This window comes from Suricata suricatta, chromosome 8 (genome assembly GCF_006229205.1).
Source record: "Suricata suricatta isolate VVHF042 chromosome 8, meerkat_22Aug2017_6uvM2_HiC, whole genome shotgun sequence".
Taxonomy (NCBI): domain Eukaryota; kingdom Metazoa; phylum Chordata; class Mammalia; order Carnivora; family Herpestidae; genus Suricata; species Suricata suricatta.
Window position 1 is genome coordinate 9,784,048 of NC_043707.1, and position 23,971 is coordinate 9,808,018.

General features: G+C 47.0%; 1 protein-coding gene across 2 annotated transcripts in view; it reads right to left on the reverse strand.

Annotated features, from left to right (window-relative positions):
- Positions 1-2,302: 2,302 nt before the first annotated feature.
- CPPED1 (calcineurin like phosphoesterase domain containing 1) overlaps positions 2,303-23,971 on the reverse strand; it is a 97,486-nt gene continuing 75,817 nt past the window's right edge. For both annotated transcript variants that reach the window (XM_029949005.1, XM_029949004.1), the window contains one exon: positions 2,303-2,783. In XM_029949005.1, the coding sequence (XP_029804865.1) occupies positions 2,554-2,783 (230 nt within the window). In that variant the 3' untranslated portion in view covers positions 2,303-2,553. The remainder of the gene's footprint in view (positions 2,784-23,971) is intronic.

The following is a 23,971-nucleotide window of genomic DNA, read 5'->3' on the forward strand; positions in this document are numbered from 1 at the left end:
TACACTTTCTTACTGTAAAAGGTGAATGCAGCTAGGTATCTCCCCAGTCCAACCACAGGCCCGCCGGAGACTCGAGAGCCCCATTTTAGGTCTCCTTAAATAACCTTCTCCTTTCAGCCGCCTTCAGCTTCCACCCCCGGTGAAAACAATGCATTGGAAGGGGAGTGCTGGGTGGCACTGCTGGCCTTGGCAGAGCCCAGGGTTCCCTCCTCCTGGGGGTGGGGACCATGAGCAAGCAGTGAGCCTCATCCCACAAAGCATTTATGGTTGTGAGCAGAGCTGTGTCCTGCAGTCCATCATGGTTCCCTTCAGTTTTCCAGTCTCCTCCGGGGAAGATTTTCTGCCTGGAACAATCTGGACAGGCTTTGTCACCCAGGCCATGCTACAGTCAAGAGAAGGACTCCGCAAAGCTGGGTTCAAGCCCCATGGCTTCCAGCTAACACTGGGCTGTTGTCCAGAAAATGTGGCCAAAGGTGCTGAATAGTGTGGTATCACCACGGGCGGAGCTGTGGCAAACCTCTCACCTGGGAAAAAACCCATTTTCTAAGAAAGAAAGGATAGTATTAAGGAGCTTGGCTGGGCAGTCAGACTGCCTGCATCTCGATGCTTCCTTCCCCACCAGTGAGCTGTGTGATCGTGGCCAAGTGACCCCACGTCTCCGAGCCAAAGCACTTCAAATGTACTTAGCACATAAAAAACATTCAAAACCATAGCACTTACGATCATGGAGTATTTTACTGTTTTCCATAGTAGAAGGCACTTATTTTATAATGTGTTTTTTTCTTTTAAAGAAAAAGCAATCATAAGTGAATGCATTGGTAATTATCTATTATCAGAATGAGACACATTCATCTACAAAATCATTTCCTAACTTCTTCTGAACAAGCCACCATTAGGGAATATTGCTGGTTACTTAAAAACCGGTTAGAGTTTCAGAGGATTCCCTCTTCTTAGCATATCGTTGCTGTGTTTTGAATCAATTCGTTTATATATTAGGTTTTTGGGGGAAGGAGACTTAGAAGGTTCATTTCCACTACTTTGAATTTAATCCATATCCTCCTCCAAATAAAATAAAATAAAAATAAAATTAAAATAAAATAAAATAATAAAATAAAATAAAATAAAAAGGTATACCTTTTACTGAACTCCTGTCCCTGACCTCCTCAGTCCACACCTGTGGTAAATGGAACACAAATCTAGACTGCAGCAAAATGCTAAAACAAGAGCGTTCTAATTTTGAAAAATTCTAGTTTTCTTGTGCCACGTAGCAATGAGCTACGGTGCATGGCCGATCTGGGGTATAATTAACTTCTCGTCTTTTGTTCCTGATGAATTTACATATCCAATTATCTTCCTATTTAACTTCTCAAGGTTTTGCCACATTGACTAAAACTTTGTAACAAGAAAGCCTAGCGATTTAAGGGGTTCTGAAGCTCCTCTGTACGGATATGCCAGCACGCTGCCGTGTGGCGGTGTGAAATAGTCCCGGTAGGACCGAGTGCCCAGGCTCCCTGTCTGCCAGGGAGATGGACAAGATCACGCCATAGTCAGGGGCTGCAGAGAAGGAGCAGCAGAAGGGATCACATAAAAATGACACTGATTTCAAACCACCCATGCTCCTTTGTCAAGGGACACGGATGCCTGTCCTCTAAGCCGGTGCCGATGTAGATGACGGGGCTGAAAGCTCCATTCTTGCTCCACCAGAGTTTCTGCGTTGCTTCCTTCGAGAACTCTGCAGCAATTCCCACTTTCCTGTCAGAGTAGACACAGCGAAGGGTCTCCTGAGCAGAGGGCCATTCCCATCTACGAGGACGCTCATCTGCGGAGTCCCTGTGCTGTGAACACACCCAGAGCGTGGGGCTTCAGTTCCAGTCTCTGCGATGAGGTTTTTACAGACGGCCAGATCGTGTGCCAGGGAGGATTTTCTCATCACTCAGAAGGCAAGTTCAACTTTGACTTGTACCGACTGCGTTGTCAATAATGCCAGAGGTCTCAAAATTTAGTAGCAGATGTGTCGACCCAGCTCCTTGTAAAAGCCAGCCTGCGTAGCTCGAATGGGATACAGTGCTTTGTTAGGAAGGAAAGGAGGTGACCTGCCTTTTGCCTAGCACTTTGGAAGTCATGACAACAATTTAATACAATCGGATGCGGTCTGTTCACAGAAGTTTCAAAGACCACGCTTGGGTATCAAGGTGGGGTGGAGGTTGACTGGTAGACATTTATCACATGCTACCGAGAGACACTAACTCACAAGCAGAGCGCAGAGACACAGCACTCGGCGAATCCACACAAGCACCCATGCTGAGAGAGGCTAGTATCATTTATTCTTTTATTTTCAAGCTCCCCCAACTCCTCCCATTTTTAAAGTGAGGGCAGCTCTCCTGTGACTATAATTTAGGACAGGAGGTGAGGGCCCAGCTCCCTGATTTATGCAAAAGGACATAAATCCACAGATGAATCTGGAGTACTTTTGTGTTTCAACAAGGGTTGGGGGGCGCAGCTGCTGCTTCTGGCAAAGCAGAAAACCAGGGGAAGAGCGGTCTCCAGCGGCCATCACTTTTCCCTCATCAGGTCCAGGAGGTCCTCTTCTATCCCCTTCTCACTCAGCTCATCCAAGCTGTAGTACCGGTGAACAATTTTCTCGGCGGTGACCACAACCACTCGGAGCCCGTGGGTGTCCTGGCCCAGCTGGCATCCGATGGCAGACGAAACCACCATGTCCAGGTTCTGGTAGGTGCCCCCGGCATTCCTGTGGTAGTGGCCTGAGAACACAGCAGTGACACCTGCGGGGAAGGGAACAAGACGTTAGGGGGCCGAGGAGTTCCCTGGAGGGGACTTGGGGGCTCCCCCGTTCTCTTCTGGGAACAATACAGAGTGTTATTAAATTAAATGCATACTATCACTCAGTGCCTAAGAAATGAGAAGGCACCATATTGACATCCAGAATCCTTCCAGGGAATAATTCATCGATATAACATATTAGTAACACATTTGTCATCAATATAACATATTAGTAACACATTTGTCATAGCCGGTGCAAGAAAGTGCCGGGGAACAAGAAGAGAGAAGGAAGGTAAAGTGCATGGCTTTGGGAGAGATACAGGAAGCGGAAGGAAATATTCTGAGGCCTGTGCCAACAGCCACAGGATGCAAGCTAAATATCTACAAAAACTTATGTTTATGGGGTTCTAATCAAGATGGCATGGCATGCTCAACATTTAATGTACCTTCTCTGCCCCACGCTCAAGAGCCACGGTGGATAAAATAGAAAAAAAGAAAACTGAAGAACAGAAGTCGCCTCTGCATCGAAATAAAAAGCTCTGTGGATGAGAAAAAAGACAGAAAGGCAGAGTAATGAGTGGGGTTGCCAGGTTGGCAGGAGTGAAGCTCCTGGAGGGGAACAGAGGCTGACAGCAGCTTCTGTGAGATGAGCAAATAAATTGCCGCCCCGGTTTGGAGCAGGGGTGGTGTGAGGGCCTCTGTTTCTGGAAGGAGGCTGCAGAAAACCATTGCTGTCTGGGGCCCGGGGCACACTGTGTAGGTGTCTTTAACAAGTACTCCGGAAAATCACAGAGAACCGATCTGTAATGTTTACTCATTTCCATGGGGTGAACGCTTTGGTCGCGGCTGATTGCACATCACCAGTGTGATGTCACTGACCCAGACGTGGGAGGAGACGTGGTGAGCACACCGTTCCGTGGTGTGTCCACACAGATACAGAAGCAGTGAGCGACCTCGCAGCCTCGTCAGAGCCACATGAAGCAAGATAATTAGAAAATAGTCAGGTTTGAGTATTTATTACCTTTGCCTGTCAACATAATTTACTCCTTGGTGAGTCCATAGAATTTAATAACAAATAATCGTTTGACAAGGAGCTCACAAAATTCCTTAATATTTAATCGTTGGTTTTCGTGAGCTGGGCAGGAGGAGCTATCTCCAGCACACCACTGGGCTGGGGCTGGTAGCGACCCATGGGTCTAGGAAGGAAGGACAGGCACAGCCTCAAGACTAGGAAAGGAGACAGGTTTTCTGAATGTTACGGTGGGCAAGGGCCTTCCAGTTCTACTCGAAGTCCTGGTCCCAGATGGGGCCAAGGTGGAGCCCAAACCACTAGGCAGGGAGCAGCTATTCAAGGGAGAAAGTGATGGAAAAACCAAAGCAAAAAAACAAAGTCTTACTCAAATTGAATCTGACATAAAAGCCCACCACCTGTGAAGAACTCTCATGCTAAGAAAGTCTACAGACTTCTCAATCAGGAATATGAATTCACTCAGATGAAATGAAGGATATAAAACTGCCTGAAAAATACTTAAAATGAATATGTTTAGGTCATCAAAAGGTCCTCAATAAAGGACTAATATCTATAAAAAAAACCATGCTCTGAAACAAAACAGCCATGAATTAAATGAAAATAATTTTTAATGAAAGCTCATAGATAGCAGCCATAAAAGACAAGCCATTAAAATATAAAACAAAGACAAGTCTCAATATATGGGATAAATTCTACACTAGACACTGTTCAGAGAGGATATCAGTGAATTAAAAGACAGAATGGAGGCAATGAACCAGAGACAACACACAGAGAGACCCAGACACAAGCAATAAGAACATGCAGTTCAAAGGACCCAAAGAATAGATTAAGAGGTATCAATGGATGCTTCAGAGGAGCTGAAGCAGGAGAAAGAAGGAAGTCACAGGAAGAATAATTTACAAAGGAATGACAGACAGACAGCAGGCACCCCTCGCAAGAACAGAATGAAAGAGTAACACCTTCCTTCTAATGCTGAGGGTGAGCAACTATGAATCTCAAATTTTATATCCAGCTAAACTGTCATACAAGTTGAAGGGCAAAAGAAATACATGCTGAGGCATATGAAGACAAAGAGTTTACCACCTCCAAACCTTCACTGAAAGAATTATTAGATCTGTTTCAGCAAGGAGGGGATGACATGTTAAAAAAAACAGTGATGAGCAAAACATTGATAAAAATATTTTGGTAAATTTAATTAACTACTGATTTCCCTTGACAAACTATTTTTTAATGTGAAAGTGAAACTAAAACTCAGGAATGTCAAGATGGGAAGTTCAATGGATAATTAAAGTACATAAAAGCTATTGTCATGTTTGGAAAGAAGATGAAAATAACAAGTAACTTTATATTTTGCTAGAAAAAGTGCATAATTAACATGCTTCTTAAAAATGGGCATCAGCAGGGGTGTCTGGGTTGTTCAGTCGGTTAAGCGTCCAACTTTGACTCAGGTCATGATCTAACAACTCGTGAGTTCAAGCCCCGCATTGGGCTCTGTACTGACAGCTCAGAGCCTGGACCTTGCTTCAGATTCTGTGTCTCTCTCCATTCTGCTCCCCACACCCCTGTTCATACTATTTCTCTCTCTCATAAATAAAAAACATTTTAAAAACCACTGAATTCATACTTCAAAGGGTAAACTTTATGGTATGTAGATTACATAGCTCAATAAAAAATGCAAAAATAAAAGTCTGGGAAGGGGAGGAAGCTAGAATGAACCATGGGGTAGTGGACTGGAGGTGGAGACATCCATATGAACTCGTGTTTACCTTTTTATCAGATGAGGACACAAACATTTATAGAGGTGTACAGATTCAGGCGAATATGCAGATATGTATTTCCCAGCCCAGGAACAAGGGCACATACTAGCAATGAGCACACCTAGTGTCCAGATCTTGGTGTCTAATACCATTCTCCAGTAAAAGGAGATATAGATCCTTGGAGAAATGACTGACTGCAGGGTTGGGGCAGGAAATACACAAAATGAGCCTGGAGCACTTGTTGGACCAGATAGTAAGGAAGTGCTCAAAACCTCACAATAACGGCGGGGGGGGGGGTGTCAGAAGGACACAGGGATCAACTGAAAGAGCTCCTGACAGCCAAAGCTTAACAATTTGAGCAACAACTAGTACTGAATTATAATCCAAAGAATAAGAAATAAATCCACAGGTCCATATTAATATAAATAGGTAAATGTGGGGAAAAGGGACAAATCTCCCATAGAGAATAACACATCATCTACTTGGATATTCTGCCCTCAAGGAGGTGGACCATAACTTGTGCATAGGGACTTCCTCCCAAGAGTAACTTTACTGGCCAAACATCAACAGGTATGAAAAGGTTTGATTGACTGCACACACCCCTTGATGTACTTTGATGATGGTGATGAAAACGGCACTTTACACCTGTGTGATCTTCCTCCCTCAAACCCAGGACTCCAGCATGAGAAAACCATCAGACCCATCCCAACAGAGAGACCTTCTACAAAATACCTGACCTGCTCAAAACTGTCAAGGTCATCAAAAACAAGTGTGAGAAACTGTCACAGCCAAGAGGAGATTACGGAGGTGTGATACCAGAGTGAGGTGTGCTATGCTAGATGGGATCCTGGAGCAGAAAAAGGGCATTAGGTAAAGAATGAGGGAACCTGATTATGGACTTCATTAATAAAAGTATTGCCAATATCAGTTCATTCACTGCAGCAAATGTGATACTGGTGTAAAATATAAATAACAGGGGACTCGAGGTACAGGGCATATGGGAAGTCTCTGTATTATCTTCGTAATTTTTATGTAGATGTGAAGTTGTTCTAAAATTTTAAAGTTATTTAAGGAGAGCCTGGGTGGCTCAGTCGGTTGAACGTCTGACTTTCGATTTCAGCTCAGGTCATGATCCCAGGGTTGTGGGATAGAGCCTTATATGGAATCTGCTTAAGATTCTATCTCTCTCTCTTTTTCTCTCTCTGTCCTTCCCGCCACTGTCCCCCACTCACACGCTCTATTTAAAGTAAAAAAAAATTTAACTTCATTTAAAAAAACATACAGATAATTTCCAAAAGAACAAAAATGGAATATGCAGCTTTCCATCAGCAAAGGGGGGGGGTGAGGAGGCAGCGGGGAACCACAATGACTACCACAAACAAAAACACCAAACACAAAGCTCCCTTCACCAAATGCTGGCTCTGGTGCGGAGACACTAGATCACCCCTACAGTGCTGGTGGGAACGTAAAGTGACACAGCAACTCTGGGGAACAGTCTGGCAGTTTCTTACAAAATTAAACGTGCATGGAGCGTTCTGACCCAGCAACAGAACTCTTGGGACATTTATCCCGGAGAAGTGAAAACTTAGGTTCAAAAATCTGTACACAGAGGTGCACTGCAGCTATCTTTGTAATAGCCAGAAATGGGGAACAACCTAAATGTCCTTCAATGGGTATACGGTTAAACTGGCACATTTCCACCACGGAATACCACTCAGTAATAAAAAAAAAAAGGTCCATTGACAGTTAACAACAACTACAACAGATATCAAGGAAATTAGGCTGATTTTAAAGAGCCAAAATCAAAGGTTCCATCCTGTGTGATATGGCACTTTTGAAATGGCCAAAGTACAGATGTGGCCGCTGGAGTGAGGCACAGGGTTGCAGGGGGTTGGGAGTGGGTGTGGCTGTAGGAGGGGTCCTTGTGGTGGTGGAACCGTTTGCACTTAACAAGGATTCAGAAAGGGCTGCAGGAAACAGGTGCAAAATGTTGACAAGAGCGGCGTCTGGTCAAGAGGATTCTGGGAGAGGCTGAACAGAGCCCTGTGGCGAGCCGCCATGTGCTCACCTGTGGGCAGGTGTGGCCATTTGCCCGCCGAGGTGTCCACACCTGGGGACGGGAAGGAAGGTGACCCAGGTTTCTCTGTTCAGAATGGCTGAGGGTGTCACTCAGCTATTTCCATTTTCTGTTATCAGGGTGCAAACAGATCCAACTCATCCCAGAGCATGAGGAGCTATTTTCTCACATTTTATGATGGGTTCCCCTTGACCCAACACCACCACTTCCGTTGAAATGTATCCTTCAGAAAGGCCCGGAGAAGAGTCCCTAGATGGAGATGTGTTGGGTCTCAGGCCATCGATACACAGTGCAGTGTTCACTGAGGCACCGTTTGTGACCTTCCCTTAGGGGAGACGGGCTAGATGATGGGTGTATTTTACAAAACAGGTACATTTACAGGAGGTGGCATTGAAGGGCATCAAAAATATATTATTAAGTACGAACAACAAGATGTTAAAAAAAAGTATCGTGTGATCCTGGTTTTGTAAAACAAAGAAGAAGGTGTGTGCACATGTGTCTGTGTCCCCCAACCGAAGGGGGCCACATTCCCGCTGCTCCTATGGGTGATGTCACGGAGAGGGTGGGGGGCTGGGATTAGCGAGGGGGCATCACCTTCTGTGCTTTATAACGGTGGTCTGATGTCACCAGTGATCACGCGCACACACACCCAGGTGACCTGAACAGTGTGGCAGTGGTGTGCCAGATGTCCCTAGGAAAGAGGGACAGAAGGTAAGGGTGGAGGTGCCACCACACCAGGGCCCGAGCTGTTCGGGTCAGAAGGTGCAGCTGAATCCCCGGGTTGGCCTCTGGAAGGGTACTCAGCACAAACGGAGGACCGGACGGTCCTGACCACACAGACTGGAGGACCGTGGACGTGAACCGCTCTGGGCTGTCAGACCCGCCTCGGGGAGCTCCTAACGACCAGACAGAAACCACTTGGTGTCATTATTATTCTGTGGCGTACTAGATTATGTGTGTGGAATTTGGCTCTTTCTGCCTAATTCGTAGTTGCAAACTGTAATATTCTGGAAGGCATGCTTGGCAATTTTGAGAGTGGCTCACATTAGCCGTAATTAGCTGGAAAAACTCACTGATGTTCAAGTTTCACGCCATATTTATCGGCGACCACAGAGACAGGAGCATTAATGGGGACCGTTCGAGTGACCGGAGGGACTTTGGGAGCAGATTTCTGCACACGGCGGACAGCTGGGCTGCTCTGCAGTGAGCGCGCTGTCTTCCTGCCGCAGGTCCCTTAGGGCCCACTGTTTATTGCTAAGGTCCCAAATCACAGCAAATGGGACTGAATGACGATTCTGGCATTAGCAAGGATGCCTAAGAGGGCTGGCAATAAGGATGGAAGGCCCTGTCAGTGAGCAGGGCCACTGTGTTCAGAACGGTCACCCCTCTGGCAAGAGATCGCCCCCACCCCCACCAGTACAACTAGGAACTTCATATCTGGGAGGCCTGAATGAGCAGCTGTGAGAAATGGCCAGGGAAGCAGAGTACAAAGGGACGGTCAGACAGGAGGCTAAAGTGTGTGTCAAAAAGGAGGAGGGTAGGTAGGCATAGCTCTCCATTCTGCTGGGTTCTGGTGCAGAGTTCAAGGCTCTGGGATATCCCTGGCTGGCCCAAAGGTGCGTGCGAGACCCTCTTCTTGGGCTGGAACCAGAACCAGAAGCAGCCTGGAGGCTGACCAAAGAAGTTTCTATTTCCCGCCTCCTGGCAAGTGCAGCCGTTCTGAACCCGGATCCTGTTCTCCCAGTCCTGCCTCGAGTAAGGGCAGGATCGAGGCAGGATGAGAGTGGCTCAGAAGGAAGGAGAGCCACAGGACGCGAGGACCCCCCACCCAGCATCTCGCTGAATCCCCCCAATGGAGACTCGAATCAGCTCCATTTTACAGAGGAGAACCCCGAGGCCAGGAGAAGAAACAATAAGGCAGTTACACAGCTGGGAAACTGATGTTCTGAACTGACCTTGCAGACTGTTTCTGTTCTTTTGTTTTGTTTGTTTATTTTGAGTGACAGAGTGAGCAGGGGAGGGGCAGAGACAGAGGGAGAGAGAGAGAATCCCAAGCAGGCCCTGCACTGTCAGCGGGGCTCAAACTCACAAACTCGTGAGATCACGAACTGAGCTGAGATCAAGAGTCGGAAGCCCAGTTCTGTTCTTTGGGGACCTCGGGCAGGGTACTACTGACCTCAAGGGAGCCTCCGCTTCCTCATGAATAATGAACATGACTCATGGGGAGCAGAGAGGTTTGAAGAGAATGGGTTGGGGGCTCAATCCTTGGGGCTCCCTCTGGGGCGGGGCTCGGCCACGTGGTCTCCTGTCCCACTTACAATCCCCTCTTCTGCCGACAGGCCACGTGGACCCATCTCTGCTTTTCTATTAGCTTTTGATGGGGAAGCATTGATTCACAACTCAGCAGAGGTAGGGAATGCATTAATAAATCACAGTTTCCTTGACGGGGGATTGATTCTAGCGGTGTTTTCAGGAGTTGTGCAGAATTTCCACCTCGGCTGTTCATTAGTCATCGCTGGCCGACACGCTTCTACGGTTCCTTAATTGAGTATTACGTATGGATTGTTTTTGAATTATGAACTGCTGTTAAGGGGATGACAAGCATCCTCAGAAATCACCGCCAGAAGAATTCCCAAGCAAAAGGCAGCCCCAGTGCCTCAGGTGAGGACCAGGTCTACGGCAGCAGCTTCATATATTTCTCTCCATGGAATCAAGTCATAAGGATGCTATAAAGGCTATTTTTAAGCTGTCTTGATTCAAATTCATTTCCAATCAGTCAGGGGATGGGAATGCAATCTCGAAATAATTTAATATTCTAATATTGGAAGCTCACCTCAAATCAGTCAGGATATCGGGATGCTTCCCAGCACAATGTTGCTACTAAGAACCGGCTTCCTTACTGCCTTCGTGTTACTTAAGCCTGGACAGTAAACAGATTGGAGTTGGTTGGCTTTTGCTTTTGTCCTGAGTATACATGTATGAAAATGCTATGCATCCTCCACATCGCTGACTGGGATAGTGAAAATTGTGTGGGAAGTCATGAGTCACACTCCCACTTTTCCTGCCTCAGTGGTTCAGGACAAAAGTCTCATTAAAAAAAAAAAGAAAGAAAAGAAAAGAAAGAAAGTAAAAAAAAAAATCAGTGTGAACATTCAGAAAACAGGTACAAAAAATCCCCGCTACAGGCAAAGGGTTTCCTCCGCATGGAGCCAAGAGGCGGGCCTTGAGACGGGGGTGGCCCGCGCGGCAAACGGGCAGCGACCTGTTTCTTCAGCAGAGCTGGATTAGCAGCCACGAATCTGAAATCAGGGTATGGTCCACTACTGAGTTAGGGTTTGGAGTCACCAATTTGGGAGTTCTAGGTTCCACTAGGAATCACTTTTACACGTCACTGGCACGCATCCTCCTCCCCCCCGCCCCCGCCCCGCGCCTGAGAGCCGGTGGCCCAGGCCTGCGAGGGATCGCAGAGGAGGGGCAAGACCAAAAGACCAGCTCCGTATTGTCCAGGTGAAGCCGGAGGCTGTTTCTTCAGCCAATTCGGGGCGAAAAACACTCGGGGCGCTCCTCCTTGGTGGGAGGCGCTGTTGGAGGGTAGTGGGGCATGCATGACCGTTCCAAGTAACCGAATGCCCAAGGCCAGCAGCTGGAGAGTAATGCGCACAGCTACCCATGATAACCGCAGCGAGTGACAGCTGCACGTTTGCAGTGTTTTGTTTCCTGAATGCCCAGCCTGCGCCCAGAACTATGCATATGCATCGTTTCAGTTAAGCTTCACAAGGACCCCCAGGAAGACAAGAGTCCCCTTTTGCAGGTGAGGAAAATGACGCACAGAGAGGTTAAGGGACCTGCCTGGGGTCACACAGCTAGGATTTGTATCGGGATCAGGCTGACTCAGAAGCAGATGCCCTGTCCATTACCTTCGAGGTACGACGTGCTGAAGATCATGACACAGCAGGGTCAGTGAGAGGGCTTCCTGGAGGGGTGGCTTTGACCTAAACACACCCTCCACTTCCGCCAGTGTTCTGTTCACATCTACCCTGGGATGTGAAGGAGGGTCATGATTGCGATGGTAATAATGATAAGTGATATTCATGGAGGGCTCACTACCAGACACCGTTCTGAAGAACACTACGTGTCCTTAGGTGGTGTGATCCCCACAATCTCCCTACGAAGAAGGCAAGGCTACCATCCCAGTCTGGCACAGGAGAGGCAGATACAGACACATTTCATGGTTTGTCTAACTTGGCATGTCCCCAGCAGGGCTGGGGTCAGAACCCAGGAGTCTGGCCCCAGACTCTGAACTCTTGACCAAACACCTGCCAAGTGGAGGGAAACTAAAATCACGTGAGAGACGAGACACACGAGCAAAGAAAAGGGGTTGGGGTGCTGGGAAGGGAGGAGCAGGCTTCCCTCTCTAGGCTTTTGAACCCTCACCAGTTGTGTGATACAGAAGAATTTTTTTTTTTTTAAATAGAGAGAAGCGGGGGCAGATGGAGAGAGAGAATCCCAAGTAGGCCCCACACTGTCAGCATAGAACCCGATGTCGGGCTTGATCTCATGAATTGTGAGACCATGACCTGAGCAGAAGTCAAGAGTTGGACGCTTAACCGACTGAGCTACCCAGGCACCCCCGTGGGGTAAATTCTCACGTGCATTTTCCAGGGGAGTGCATGAGGGCACCAGGATTCCAGGTCAGATCCTGGCTCAGCTGGAGAGCCAGGGCGGCGAGGCCAGGGGGCTGGACTGAGGACTGGCTGAAATGAAGACAGGTGAGGTGCCAGCTCGGGTCTGCATCTTCCTCCCAATGTGGGGAACATCAGAGCAGCCCATCCCTCCCAGTTTCCACTTTGTGTGAATTCAAACCTTCCCATCCCCAAATTCCCATGAACTGAAGCGGGATCTTGAAGACATTTTCATGGAACTTCCTTTGAGGATCGCTTGGAACTTAACTGACCTGGGGTCTACATTTTCTGTAAAAGGCCAGAGAGTAAGTACTGTAGCGCCACGCGGTCTCCATGGAACTATTCAGCTCTGCCCTTCTGCTGGGAAGCAGCCACCATCATAGTTCTGTGAACGCATGGGCATGGCTGTGATCCAATAAAGCTTTATTAACACAAACGAGAGGAGGGTCAATTGGAGAGAAACGCATACTGTTAAAAAAAAAAATTCTCCAAAAACTATAAGTTCCTTTCTGTACTTCTCACAAATCAAGAAAACAGTAATTTGCGGTTCATAAAACTATGAATGCCAAGAGAGATGAGTGTATTTGCCCAACAGAGAACAGTGCTTCAATGAACATAAAATTATTCTGTAGGCAATTACTCAATTATTCAACAAACATGAGCATCTGTCCTAATGGTCAGAAAGAGACTTCTAGATTTACGTGAAACTAAGAGCGTCCCCATCCTTCCATCTAAAAAATTAACTCAGATCTGAAACATTAAGAAAACTGTGTGTTGACAGGTTTTGCTTGAAGTTAAATAGCTAATGGGCTTATACAGCAGGTGCATGAACCAGTAAGAGAAATTACAAAACTTAGCCACCATATAGGCTACACTCAAGAAACAGAAGTATGTGCTGCTGAATGAACTTTCCAGTTGTCCTTTATTACAGACAATGCGAAGCAGAAAGAGCTCTGAAGTAGCCCTGCTTACAGGAAGCATAATGTGAGCCTCTTGTGTGATTTTAAATTTTCTAGTAGCTGCATTTTTAAAAGTAGACAGTGACGGGTGAAATTAATGTTTGTTATGTATTTTATCTGACTGAATATTTAAAATGTTTTTCAACACAGAAGCAATATGTAAAATATTACCCACTGTGCATTATTTTCATACCAAGTCTTGAAAATCCTGTGTGTGTTTTACGCTAGAGACCACCTCAACGTGGCCTGGCCACATGTGGGTATGACACTGAGCAGTGCAGTTCTGAAGGAAGGCATTGGTGGAAACCCAACCCAGTGTAGGCGCTTCTTAACCAAATGGCCTTAGTTTCATCATCTGAAAAACGGAGATAATAACAGCTACCCTGCAAAGCTGCGGTGAGAAGTACTATATTGTGCCTTGCACACAGTAGGTTCCTAAAAATAGAAAGCCACTGTTATTTCAATTACTTAAATCACTGAATATTTCTTTAATAGAAGCAGAGACAACAAGGCCCTTTTGCAGAGCAAAAATAACCACACCACATATACACAGACCAAAAAAAAAAAGTCGCTCTAGAATCAATAGTTTCGCACATTTTACAAAGAAGCTGAACTGTTGGGTCAAAGCATAGCTCTGCTTTTCTGGAACAGCTTCATGTATAATTGAAGGATGATAAACTTCACATATTTGATCAATGTGAATACATGTGAACACCTGGAAACCATCACCAAGATCAAGATCATGAACACACTCATTATTCCCAAAAGTTTCCTTGTGCTCCTTTGGAGTCACTCCCTCCCAACATCCTGCCCCAGGCCACACATGACCTGCTCTTTCTATAGATTAATATGGATTTTATAGAATGGAATCATATAGCATGCACACATTTTTGATTTGGCTTCTTTCACACAGCACGATTTTGAAAGATTCATCCATATTATTGTATATACCACGAGTTCATCCTTCAAAAACAATATTTTGTTTACCCATTCAAAACTGCTGATGGACTCTAGGGTTATTTCCAGGATTTCCTCAACGCTTTTGATGAAAAAGGATTAACCATATATGATTGGGCTTATTTCTAAACTTACTTTCTGTTCCACCAATCTGCTTTTCTTATACCAAAGGCCAGTTTTGATCACTGTAGGTTTACGAATAGTCTTGAAACAGGTCTTTCAACTCTGTTCTTCTTTTTCAAAACCATTTTGCTATTGTAGGTAACTTGCATTTCCATAGAAATTTTAGAATCAGCCTGCAATTTCTAACCAAAATAAAACAATAGGAATTTTGACTGGGAAATCAAATCAATTTAGGAAAAATGTCACACTAACAACAGGCTTCCAATCTATGAACATGGTCTATCTTCTTTTCCGTTTACTTAGGTCTTCTTTAATAAATCTCAGTAATGTTTTATAGTTTTTAGGGCTGAAGTCTTACATGTCCTTTGTTATTCCTGGATATTTTATGTTTTTTGGTCCTACTGTAAATTGAAATATTTTACAATTTCATTTGACAAGTGTTTGTTGCTGGTATATAAAAATACAATTGATTTGTATTTGTATTAATCTAATATCCTGAGATCTTGCTGAATATTTATTAGTTCTACTAATTGTTTTGTAGATTCCTGGGATTTTCTAAATAAACAATCATATTACCTGCGAATAGGGATAGTTATTTTTCTTCTTTTCTGATTGTTATGCTTTTTCTTGCTTTTCATAATGACTAAAACCTCCAACGTGCTGTTACCTAGGAATGAGGAAAATGGGTAACTTTTCCTTGTTCCTGATCTCAGGGGGAAAATTTAGTCTTCCATGTTCCTGTAGTTTTAGACTTTTCATCTGTCAAATTCTTCTTAAGGAAAAAAAACCACTTAAATTTCCACAAAGGGTGTAAGAGTTTGCTCACTGAGACTGCATTCCTTGGTGATAAGGCAGAGCCTTTCAAAGATTAAAAAGGAGACTGTCCAGAACACCACACTGTGTTTCTGTTTATCCAGAAATTCTGAGTAAATGCTCCCCTCCACGTTCCTCCCTCATGCTGGATAATCCCTGTCATCTCACTCTTAACGAAGCCCTTTCACATGACTTACTCTGGTGGATGTTATTGGTGTTCCCCCCAGGCCTCTTTACAGGCTGGTGCATCCATCCTCCAGCTGCCGGGAGGGCTGGCCGCTAATGGCTCACAGCTGCCCTTCCCCTGAGCCCTGAGGGACTAAGCCAAAGCCTTGGCTAGGGCACAGGCAATGACTGAATGACACAAGAGTACAGAACACCAGCCCCAGAGCATGTGGTATAGGACTCCTCTCATTCGAAATATCCGGAATAGGCACATGTATGGTGATGGGAAGCGGACTTCTAGGGCAGGGATGGAGGCAATGGGGAGTGATGGTTTCTTTACCGGGTCATGCAAATGTTCTCAAATTGACTGTGGTGGTAGATGCAAAACTCTGTGAATTCAAGACAGCTGAAGTGTACACTTTAAGTGGACTGTGTGGTATGTTAAAGGTATGGTATGTCAATAAAGCTGTTATGGTGCAGTGGGAGGGAGGGGAAGGGAATAATGACCATAATAGTATTTTTTGCAGACCAACAATGGGCCACGCACTGTAAGCAAGTCTCATCATGTACATTATTTTTAATTTTTTCACATCCTTAACATGGATTCTTGTACATGAGGGGTGGGGGATGTGGCCCCCTGCCTCAAGCTGGGTCCATCTCTGTTGGTGGGGTGGGGAGATTCGTGCTCTGGCGCTCTGGCTGGATCAGGCTGAAATCCTGAGCACTTCATCTTTGCTTAGCATTGTTCCCAGCCCTGCCCTGTGTTCTCACTTCCCTGCTCCTGGAAGCCTCCCTCCCATGTCTGACCAATCCCTGTCTCAGGCTCTCCTTCCACAGACACTAACCAAAGGAGGTCCCCTGGACCTCCTGAGGCCTCTATTACCCTGTGAGTCCTAGGGCCGCCCAAGGGCTCTGGGTCCCCGATTTCTCCCACGGCCCCCACTCACTTTAAAAATAACAAAGACTGGGGGGCCTGGGTGATTAAGTTCAGTTGAACATCTGACTCTTCGCTTTGGCTCAAGTCATGATCTCACAGTTTGTGGGTTTGAGCCCCACAGGGAGCTCCATGCTGATCATGTGAGGCTGCTTGGGATTCTCTCTCTCTCTTCTCTCTGCCGCTCCCTCTCCCCGCTCTCAAAATACATTTTAAAAAACAAAATAAAAATAACGACTTTCCATTAAGGGCTTCAGCTTGCTCTTTTCAGTGGTTTTAAAATTTCCTTCCCACTGTTTATCTTGACTGTGTTCTGAGCCTTAGGATGGCAGCTGAATAAGCTATGGTACACACACAGCGCAGCGTAAGGAAGACACGGGAAGATCTCCACGAACTGATACAGAATGACAGCCAAGAAAAATTATGTGAATCAAGCGCGAAAAGCATACATAGTAGGCTTCCTTTTGTGTAAGACAGGATAATACAACACACGCACATGATGCATGCAGCTTACCCTCCAATATATCAGAAAAGAGATACACATTTGCGATATCTCCCACGAAACAAAAGCAAGCAACTGGGGTAAAGTGCCGGATGAACCTGGGTAAAAGGAATACGGATTTTCTTTTTACTTACAACTTTCTGGAAGCTTTAAAATATTTCTGAATACAAAATCTTAACCAAAAAAAAAAAAAAAAAGCAATGCATGCTCGCTGAGAACAAAATTGAACACTGTAAAAATACAAGCATGGGGGGAGAAAAAAGAGGGTCACGGAAGTCTCTTAACTTCGGCTTCCCATGAGGGTTCAGTGTGTACTGTCCATATAATTTAAATGTCTATGCTAATGATACAGTGCTAGCTATAGGTCTATGGCAACGCACACAAACACAAATCTATAACTTCACAAAATGAGATATGCTATCTACTTGCAACTTGCTTTTTTATTCACTCAGCCCTGGATCTTTTCATTGTTTCACACGGGACACACATCTCCATCTTGAACTACCCTCTGTAAAAGCCTGAAAACTGTATTTCCAGCATGTAAAAGTCTAGGCTGTCAGCTGATCATTCTGTATTTTATTTTTAAAATTTTTATGTTATTTATCTATTTATCTGAGAGACAGAGAGAGACAGACAGCGTGAGCAAGGGAGGGGCAGAGAGAGAGGGAGACACAGAATCTGAAGCAGGCTCCAGACTCCAAGCTGTCAGCACTGAGCTGGACATGGGGCTTGAACCCACGAACCATGAGATCATGACCTGAGTTGAAGCCAGACGCTTAACTGACTCAACCACCCAGGCATCATTCTGTATTTTAAACTGGGAGGTGGGGCAGGTTCAGCACCCTTGAGCCCTGCGGACTGCTCAGGTTCACGGAGGGATCAGAGTTAGCACAGCTTCTCAGAGAGCCCCGGGGACCTGGGAGCACATGGCTCCGGGGAGGAGGGGGTCTCATCGGCCAGCCTCTCTCGGGAAGGAGCCCATCTGGTCCTGTGTGCTGCCGGACCATCAGCACAGCAACAGACCCCCAGGTGTAGGAAGCACCAAAGCCAAGCGGCCCTGCCCAGGGTGAGGGGTGCCCTGTCTCCCACAGTAGCTGGGACCCAGCCTGCTGACAGACAGGGGTGAGCGGCCACGGCCGGTGGGGGACGACTCCATGACCGCGGCACCAGGCGTTCCTGTGCTGGGCCACCGCCGAAAGCCTAGGCTCATGCCTCCCCTTCTCAGGGGGCACTACCAAACTCCCCAACACCTGCCCAGATGTCTGCCCCGTGGGACGTGAAACATTTGGCTGGGCTGACCGATCCACAGCCTCCTCTCCCCAGAGAGGACTGGGTGGGAATGAAATGACCTTCACTCAAGGCCAACTCATCCCTACTCCATAACCACAAGCGATTTTTTCTTTTTTTAGAAAAAAAAAGTCCTCCCGTTAGAAAAAATAAAAACCTACGCTTGCCTTGCCTCACCTCTGTAATAATCGACAGAAATTCTACTGTTCCCTGCTCAAGGCTTCCCTTCACTGAAGCTGCAAGAAGGCGAGAGAGGGGGGTGAAACTACAGTTCTCAAAGGCAGAGAAGGGCCCTGAGAACCCCGAGGGCTGTGCATCTTCGGCCGGACCAGGTTGAGAGCCCCACAGAAGGGCAGTGGGGACATAGCCGCTGGCCCTCCGCCGACACTCGGAGGGGCCCAGTTCCCGTGTGTGACATGGCATTTCCGCTTCCACAACCGCACCCACCAGCTCACGCTTACACAGGACACACGCCTTCCTGGCTTTTGGGGCACCTGAGCCTCCACGACCCAAGCTGCAGAGCAGCCCATGGTCTGCAGATGCCTGGCGGCCCCCACATGCAAAACCCAGGGAGGAGGGTCGCAGTGCAGCCCCCGCTCCTGCCGTGAACTTGAGGATTCATGATGCACCCAGAAAATTAAGACTCACCTCCTATTTACCTACATGGGCGGCTGTGCTCAGTGTTTCCATTTAGTTTTTCCCCTTCCTGAAGATGTGGCATTTCAAAACCTGCGTGGAACTTGCAAGAGGAGGGCTACATTTTATTAATACTAATATTTAGTTGCCAAAGAAGCAGCGGCAGGTTGGGTTAAGAGTCAGGGGGATACAGCCTTGAACCTCAGACGGCTACTACCAAGTTGTGTGAGCGTAGCCGTCCGTCAACCTCTCTGAGCCTCCGTTTCATCACATGGAAGGCAGGACTCGTATCAACCACCCCCAGGGTCACTTCAAAGATCAAGAGAGACAGAGAGCCGTGCCCAAGGCCGCACGGCAGGAAGCTGCGTGTGACGCACTCAGGCAGCACTCAATAATTATACCTTCCTTTCATTCTTGACGCATCTGATCAGAAGATCTTTTCTTTCCATTTGCACAAATTACATCTCTTTCGCTATTCATAACTTCCTCTTTATTTTTAAAAGAAGACGGTGGGCTGGCGTGTGAGATGGAGTGTGAGGCACACATTAAGGTTTCAATCCAGAATGGACAATTTTCTAGATTTCCGTCACCCGGCTTCCATGCCCTATCTTAAACACAGCTGTCAGGACAAGAGGCTCATTAAAAAGATTGTTTTGACTGATGGCATGTTCATGCATCAAACTGGAAATCCATCCAAAAATACTCCGGGGAGGTAGACAGAGGTGGCAGCGAGCCGTGGAGTGGAGAGGTTTGCAGGGTGTCAAAGACGAAATTCGCTGGGGAAAAGGTGCTCGAGGCTGGACTCGAGACAGGGAGGGCTTGGAGGGGAGCTGCGCCACGGAAATGTGAGGGCCTTAGGAAAGTCAGCTTGTGTGTCAATAACCAGCGAAAGAGAGATGGTCATCAGGCATATTGGAGCACGGCATGTGCCAAGTTAGTGTGCTTTTCCACAAGCCCTTTACACGGTGGCCTTCCCTGGGCACTGCCTACGCCCTTGTCTTCCGGTGGGGTGACCGCTGCCCCTGTTTGACCTCAGCCACCCCACTACTGATGACTCCGAGCCCATTTCCCAGCCCAGACACTCGTTGGCCTGAGTTGGGGCCCCGTCTTCCCAAGGTCCCTGCAAATAAAATGCAAACTTGACTCGTGTACTGCTTTTGCCCCCAACGCCTGCTCTTCCTCTCGCGGGCTTTCCCGGGCCAGCTCGCAGTCACCTGCTCTGGGGACACAGGCCAAATGTCCCACTGCTTTTCTCCTAGAGCCCGCTCACGGCACTTTCGGTTCTGCACCCCAGGACCGTCTCTGTGACGGCCGGTTCCCTGCCTTCCCGGCCACCCTGCTCTCTGCCCCAATATGAGTTAGGACGACCGTAGCCTCAATATGTAAAAGGTGCATTTGGACTTATTTACGATGTATTTATCCACACCCTGTAAAGAAAGGGGGCGGGTGGTCAGGGAGGATACAGTTTCGCTGGAGGATCTCACTAAACATGCAGGTTCCTTCTGTTTTTCTGCTCTGCTGGCCTCAGCTTACAGCTTTGTCCTCAAGATGCCACGGTGGCAGCAGGGCTTCTAGGCATGGTGTCCAAGTTCCCAGCAGGAAGAAGAGAAAAAAGCCAACCCAGGACGGGGGCAAGTAGTCACACTAGGTGTCCGGGGGTCTGGAAGGCCTATGCTCAGCCTGTCACGCTGATACCCTGAACAAAACCAGGTGGGGAAAGAAAAAAGTGCATCCTACACAGACTGAGCAAGGCTGTTCTATCTAAAATGCAAGACTCGATAGACATAAAACCTCTCCGTGCTTCTCTAACACCTGACGGTCCTGATCTGGCTCCTGTCGTCTGCCAGCAAATGACCCGAGTCCTGCTCTACTCACGAGTGGCTTCAAGGGCAGCACCCACGCACCAGGCTGCTACGGGGCTCTGGCCTCAGCTCACACTCTGTCCGGTGGTTTGAATGCCCTCTTGCTGCCCACGTCTGCCTGGAGAACTCTTCCTCATCCTCCAAGCCCCTGCCTGCTCAGCTCCTTGAAGAAAACATTCTGGCCCAGCTCCAACAGGTGGATTCTCTCTCCTCCTGAGTCCTGCACATTCCTTTCCTTTCATCCTGGGGGTTCTGTCTTCGCACCTTGGTATCCCCCACTGGCCTGTGAGGACAGAGGGCAAATCTATTTAACTGGATATCCATCCTCAGAAGGAAGAGAATAGAGCCACTGCTCTGTAAATGACTGTTGGCAGATAGATGAACAGATGGACAGATGGATGGTGAATGAACATATGACACTTGAGGCCACTTGTAAGCTGCATGGTAGCAGGTGCTCTTGGAGGAGAAACTCTGATCTCCCCATTTTGTCAATATTATCTACAGAAAAGCAGCATTCCAGCATTTTCCAATCTTACAAGAGATTTACCATGTTCCTGGTCAAGATTATTACTAACAAGAGGGTGGAAGGCAGAGACAGAGAAAGGAGCACTGATCTGAAGCATGTCACTTAAATGCCACATGACAAGCTACCTTACCTCCCTCAATGTCCATTTCCTCCATTTTAAAAAGGGGATCTGGCCCTTGGCAGCCAAGTGGATGGACCTCAAGGGTGTCAGGCTAAGCGAAATAAGTCAGGCGGAGAAGATCAGACACCATAGTTTGCACTCATAGGTCTAACAGGAGATACGTAACAGGGGACCATGGGAAGGGAGAGAAAAGAGGTGGGGAGAGGGAGGGAGGCAAATCATAAGAGAGTCTTGAATACTGAGAACAAACTGAGGGCCAAAGAGGGGCAGGGAAAGGGGAAGGGGGGTGATGGGCATGGAGAGGGGCACTTGTGGGGAAGAGCCCTGGGCGTTATATGGAAACCAACTTGGCAGTAAACCATTAAAAAAATAAAAACATAAAAAGAGGGTGCTAACAGATCCCTCATGGAGTTGTGAGTTTCAGAGATGAGGTGTTTAACCCCCAGCACAGGTTCCGCGCACGCTGGAAACAATGCTTTCCGGCACTGTCCCTGAAATATGGTGCGACCGTGGGGTTCTTTCTTCCTTCCCATGGGAGGCACTGCTGGCCACCTTCCAATACCCGTGCCCTTCCTTTTTTCTCTTTGTTGAAAGAAATCCTGATTTCGTTCCAGGAAATGTCCTGCTCTAGGAGGTCATGGGCGTCCCCCTCCCCAGAGATGAGACTGTGGCAGCTGTGGTAAGTGCCCTCCTACGGCCACTACGTGATGGGCTGGGAACAGGTCTGTGGCCCAGGTGTGGGTATGAAGCTGCAGGAGGTGATGTGCGGGGGTCCTGGGAAAGGTTCTATTTCTTTTTAGAAGCCCCCTCTCACTTCAGAACGTCAAGTCCAGAATTATGGCAGCCATCGGAGAAGGTCCAATCTGAGGAAAAGGCTAAGTGGAGTGGTGGGTAGGGAGGCCTGAGCAGAATCACAGCAAGATCCAGGTCCCCGAGCTGGCCTGGCAGAGAGCCTGTGCCATGCCCCGCCTTCTCCTTACACGACATAAGACATGTACTCTGTACTGGGCGAGTTGGGAGTTTCCTGTTACGGCCAAAAGGAACTAATACTACTCTATATTTTTCAGGACAGTAACTATCCTTTTGGGGTGACCAATAACCCCCTTTCAAACCCTATATAAACTGGCTTTTGGAAGCTCTTACAAAATAATAGACTTTACTTGTTCTCCAAAAGGCCCCAGGACGGCTCCTTGACAAGGTGGGACTCCATTAGAACACTGTTTTATCAGTGACCTTCCTGACATCCTTCCTCTGGCTCGTGAAATTGCTTTCCCAAGAATCGTGCATTCAGGAGGACCAAGGCATGGACCCAAGGCAGTACAGCGGCATGGAAGAGGGGGAAGGTGGCTCGGTGACCTTAGGCCATGTCTGTATGACAACTCAGAGGCAATTTGGAAGTGAGAAACAGATAACACACATCAGAGGCTGAGTGTGTCAATAAAAGACTCAAAATACGGTCAATCAAAAAACCAAGACAGGAAATCTTTCCCTCCCTTAGATTTTAAGCCTTCCACATTTAAGATGAAACAATTTTTTGAAACAAACCGGTGGCTCTGGAACTATTATCCTCATTAATATAAGTAGCAATGGTGATTGATCTTAAGTACCTGGACCAGGGATTGGGAAACTACAGCCCAATGACTGTTTTCTTATAAGGTGTGAAAATCAAGAAAGCTTCTTAGCTTTTTAAATGTCTATAGGTAGGGGCACCTGGGTGGCTTAGTCGGTTAAGCAGACGACTTTGGCTCCGGTCATGATCTTGCAGTTCGTGGGTTTGAGCCCCGCACCGGGCTCTGTGCTGACAGCTCAGAGCCGGGAGCCTGCTTCGGGTTCTGTGTCTCCCTCTCGCTCTGCCGCTCCCCGCTCCTGCTCTGTCAGTCTCTCTCTCAAAAAAACTAAATGCCCATAGGTAGGTTTATATAAACACCTATTAACCACCTACTCTTAATTTTGCCTCTTGGCCCACAAAGCCGAGCTATGTACTATCTGGCCATTTATAGAAACAGTGTGCCAACCCCGATCTAGATGCCACTATAGGGATTCTTTTCATTCTTTTTTCATGGTTTTGGAAAAACTGAGAAGATTCAGATGAGTACAAAAAATAATGTAACATTTATATTCCCACCGCCCACATATAACAAATATTAACATCCTGTAAAATCTACTTTGTCAGTTTTTAAGAATGAAAAAATTATAATTATATAATTTTTATACAATTATAGCCCAAGTCCCCTTTGACGGCCACATGCTATCCCAGAGGCACCTGCCTTTACCTTTAAGAAATGGGTACCTATGGCCAGAGAGTCAGGGACTTCGACCAGGTTAAAACACTTGTTCCTCAGGGCGCCTAGGTGGCTCAGTCGGTTAAGCATCCAACTTCGGCTCAGGTCATGATCTTACAGTGTGTGGGTTTGAGCCTTGTGTAGGGTTCTGTGCTGACACCTCAGAGCCTGGAGCCTGTTTCAGATTCTGTGTCTCCCTCCCCCTCTGCCCCTCCCTTGTTTGCACTCTGTCTCTATCTCAAAAATAAATAAACATTGGGGCGCCTGGGTGGCTCAGTCGGTTAAACCTCCAACTTCGGCTCAGGTCAGATCTCACATTTGTGGGTTCGAGCCCTGCATCAGACTCTGTGTTGACAGCTAGCTCAGAGCCCGGAGCCTGCTTCTGGTTCTATGCCTCCTTCTCTCTCTACCCCTCCCCCTCTCATGCTCTCTCTCTGTATCAAAAATAAATAAAACATTAAAAAATAAATAAATAAA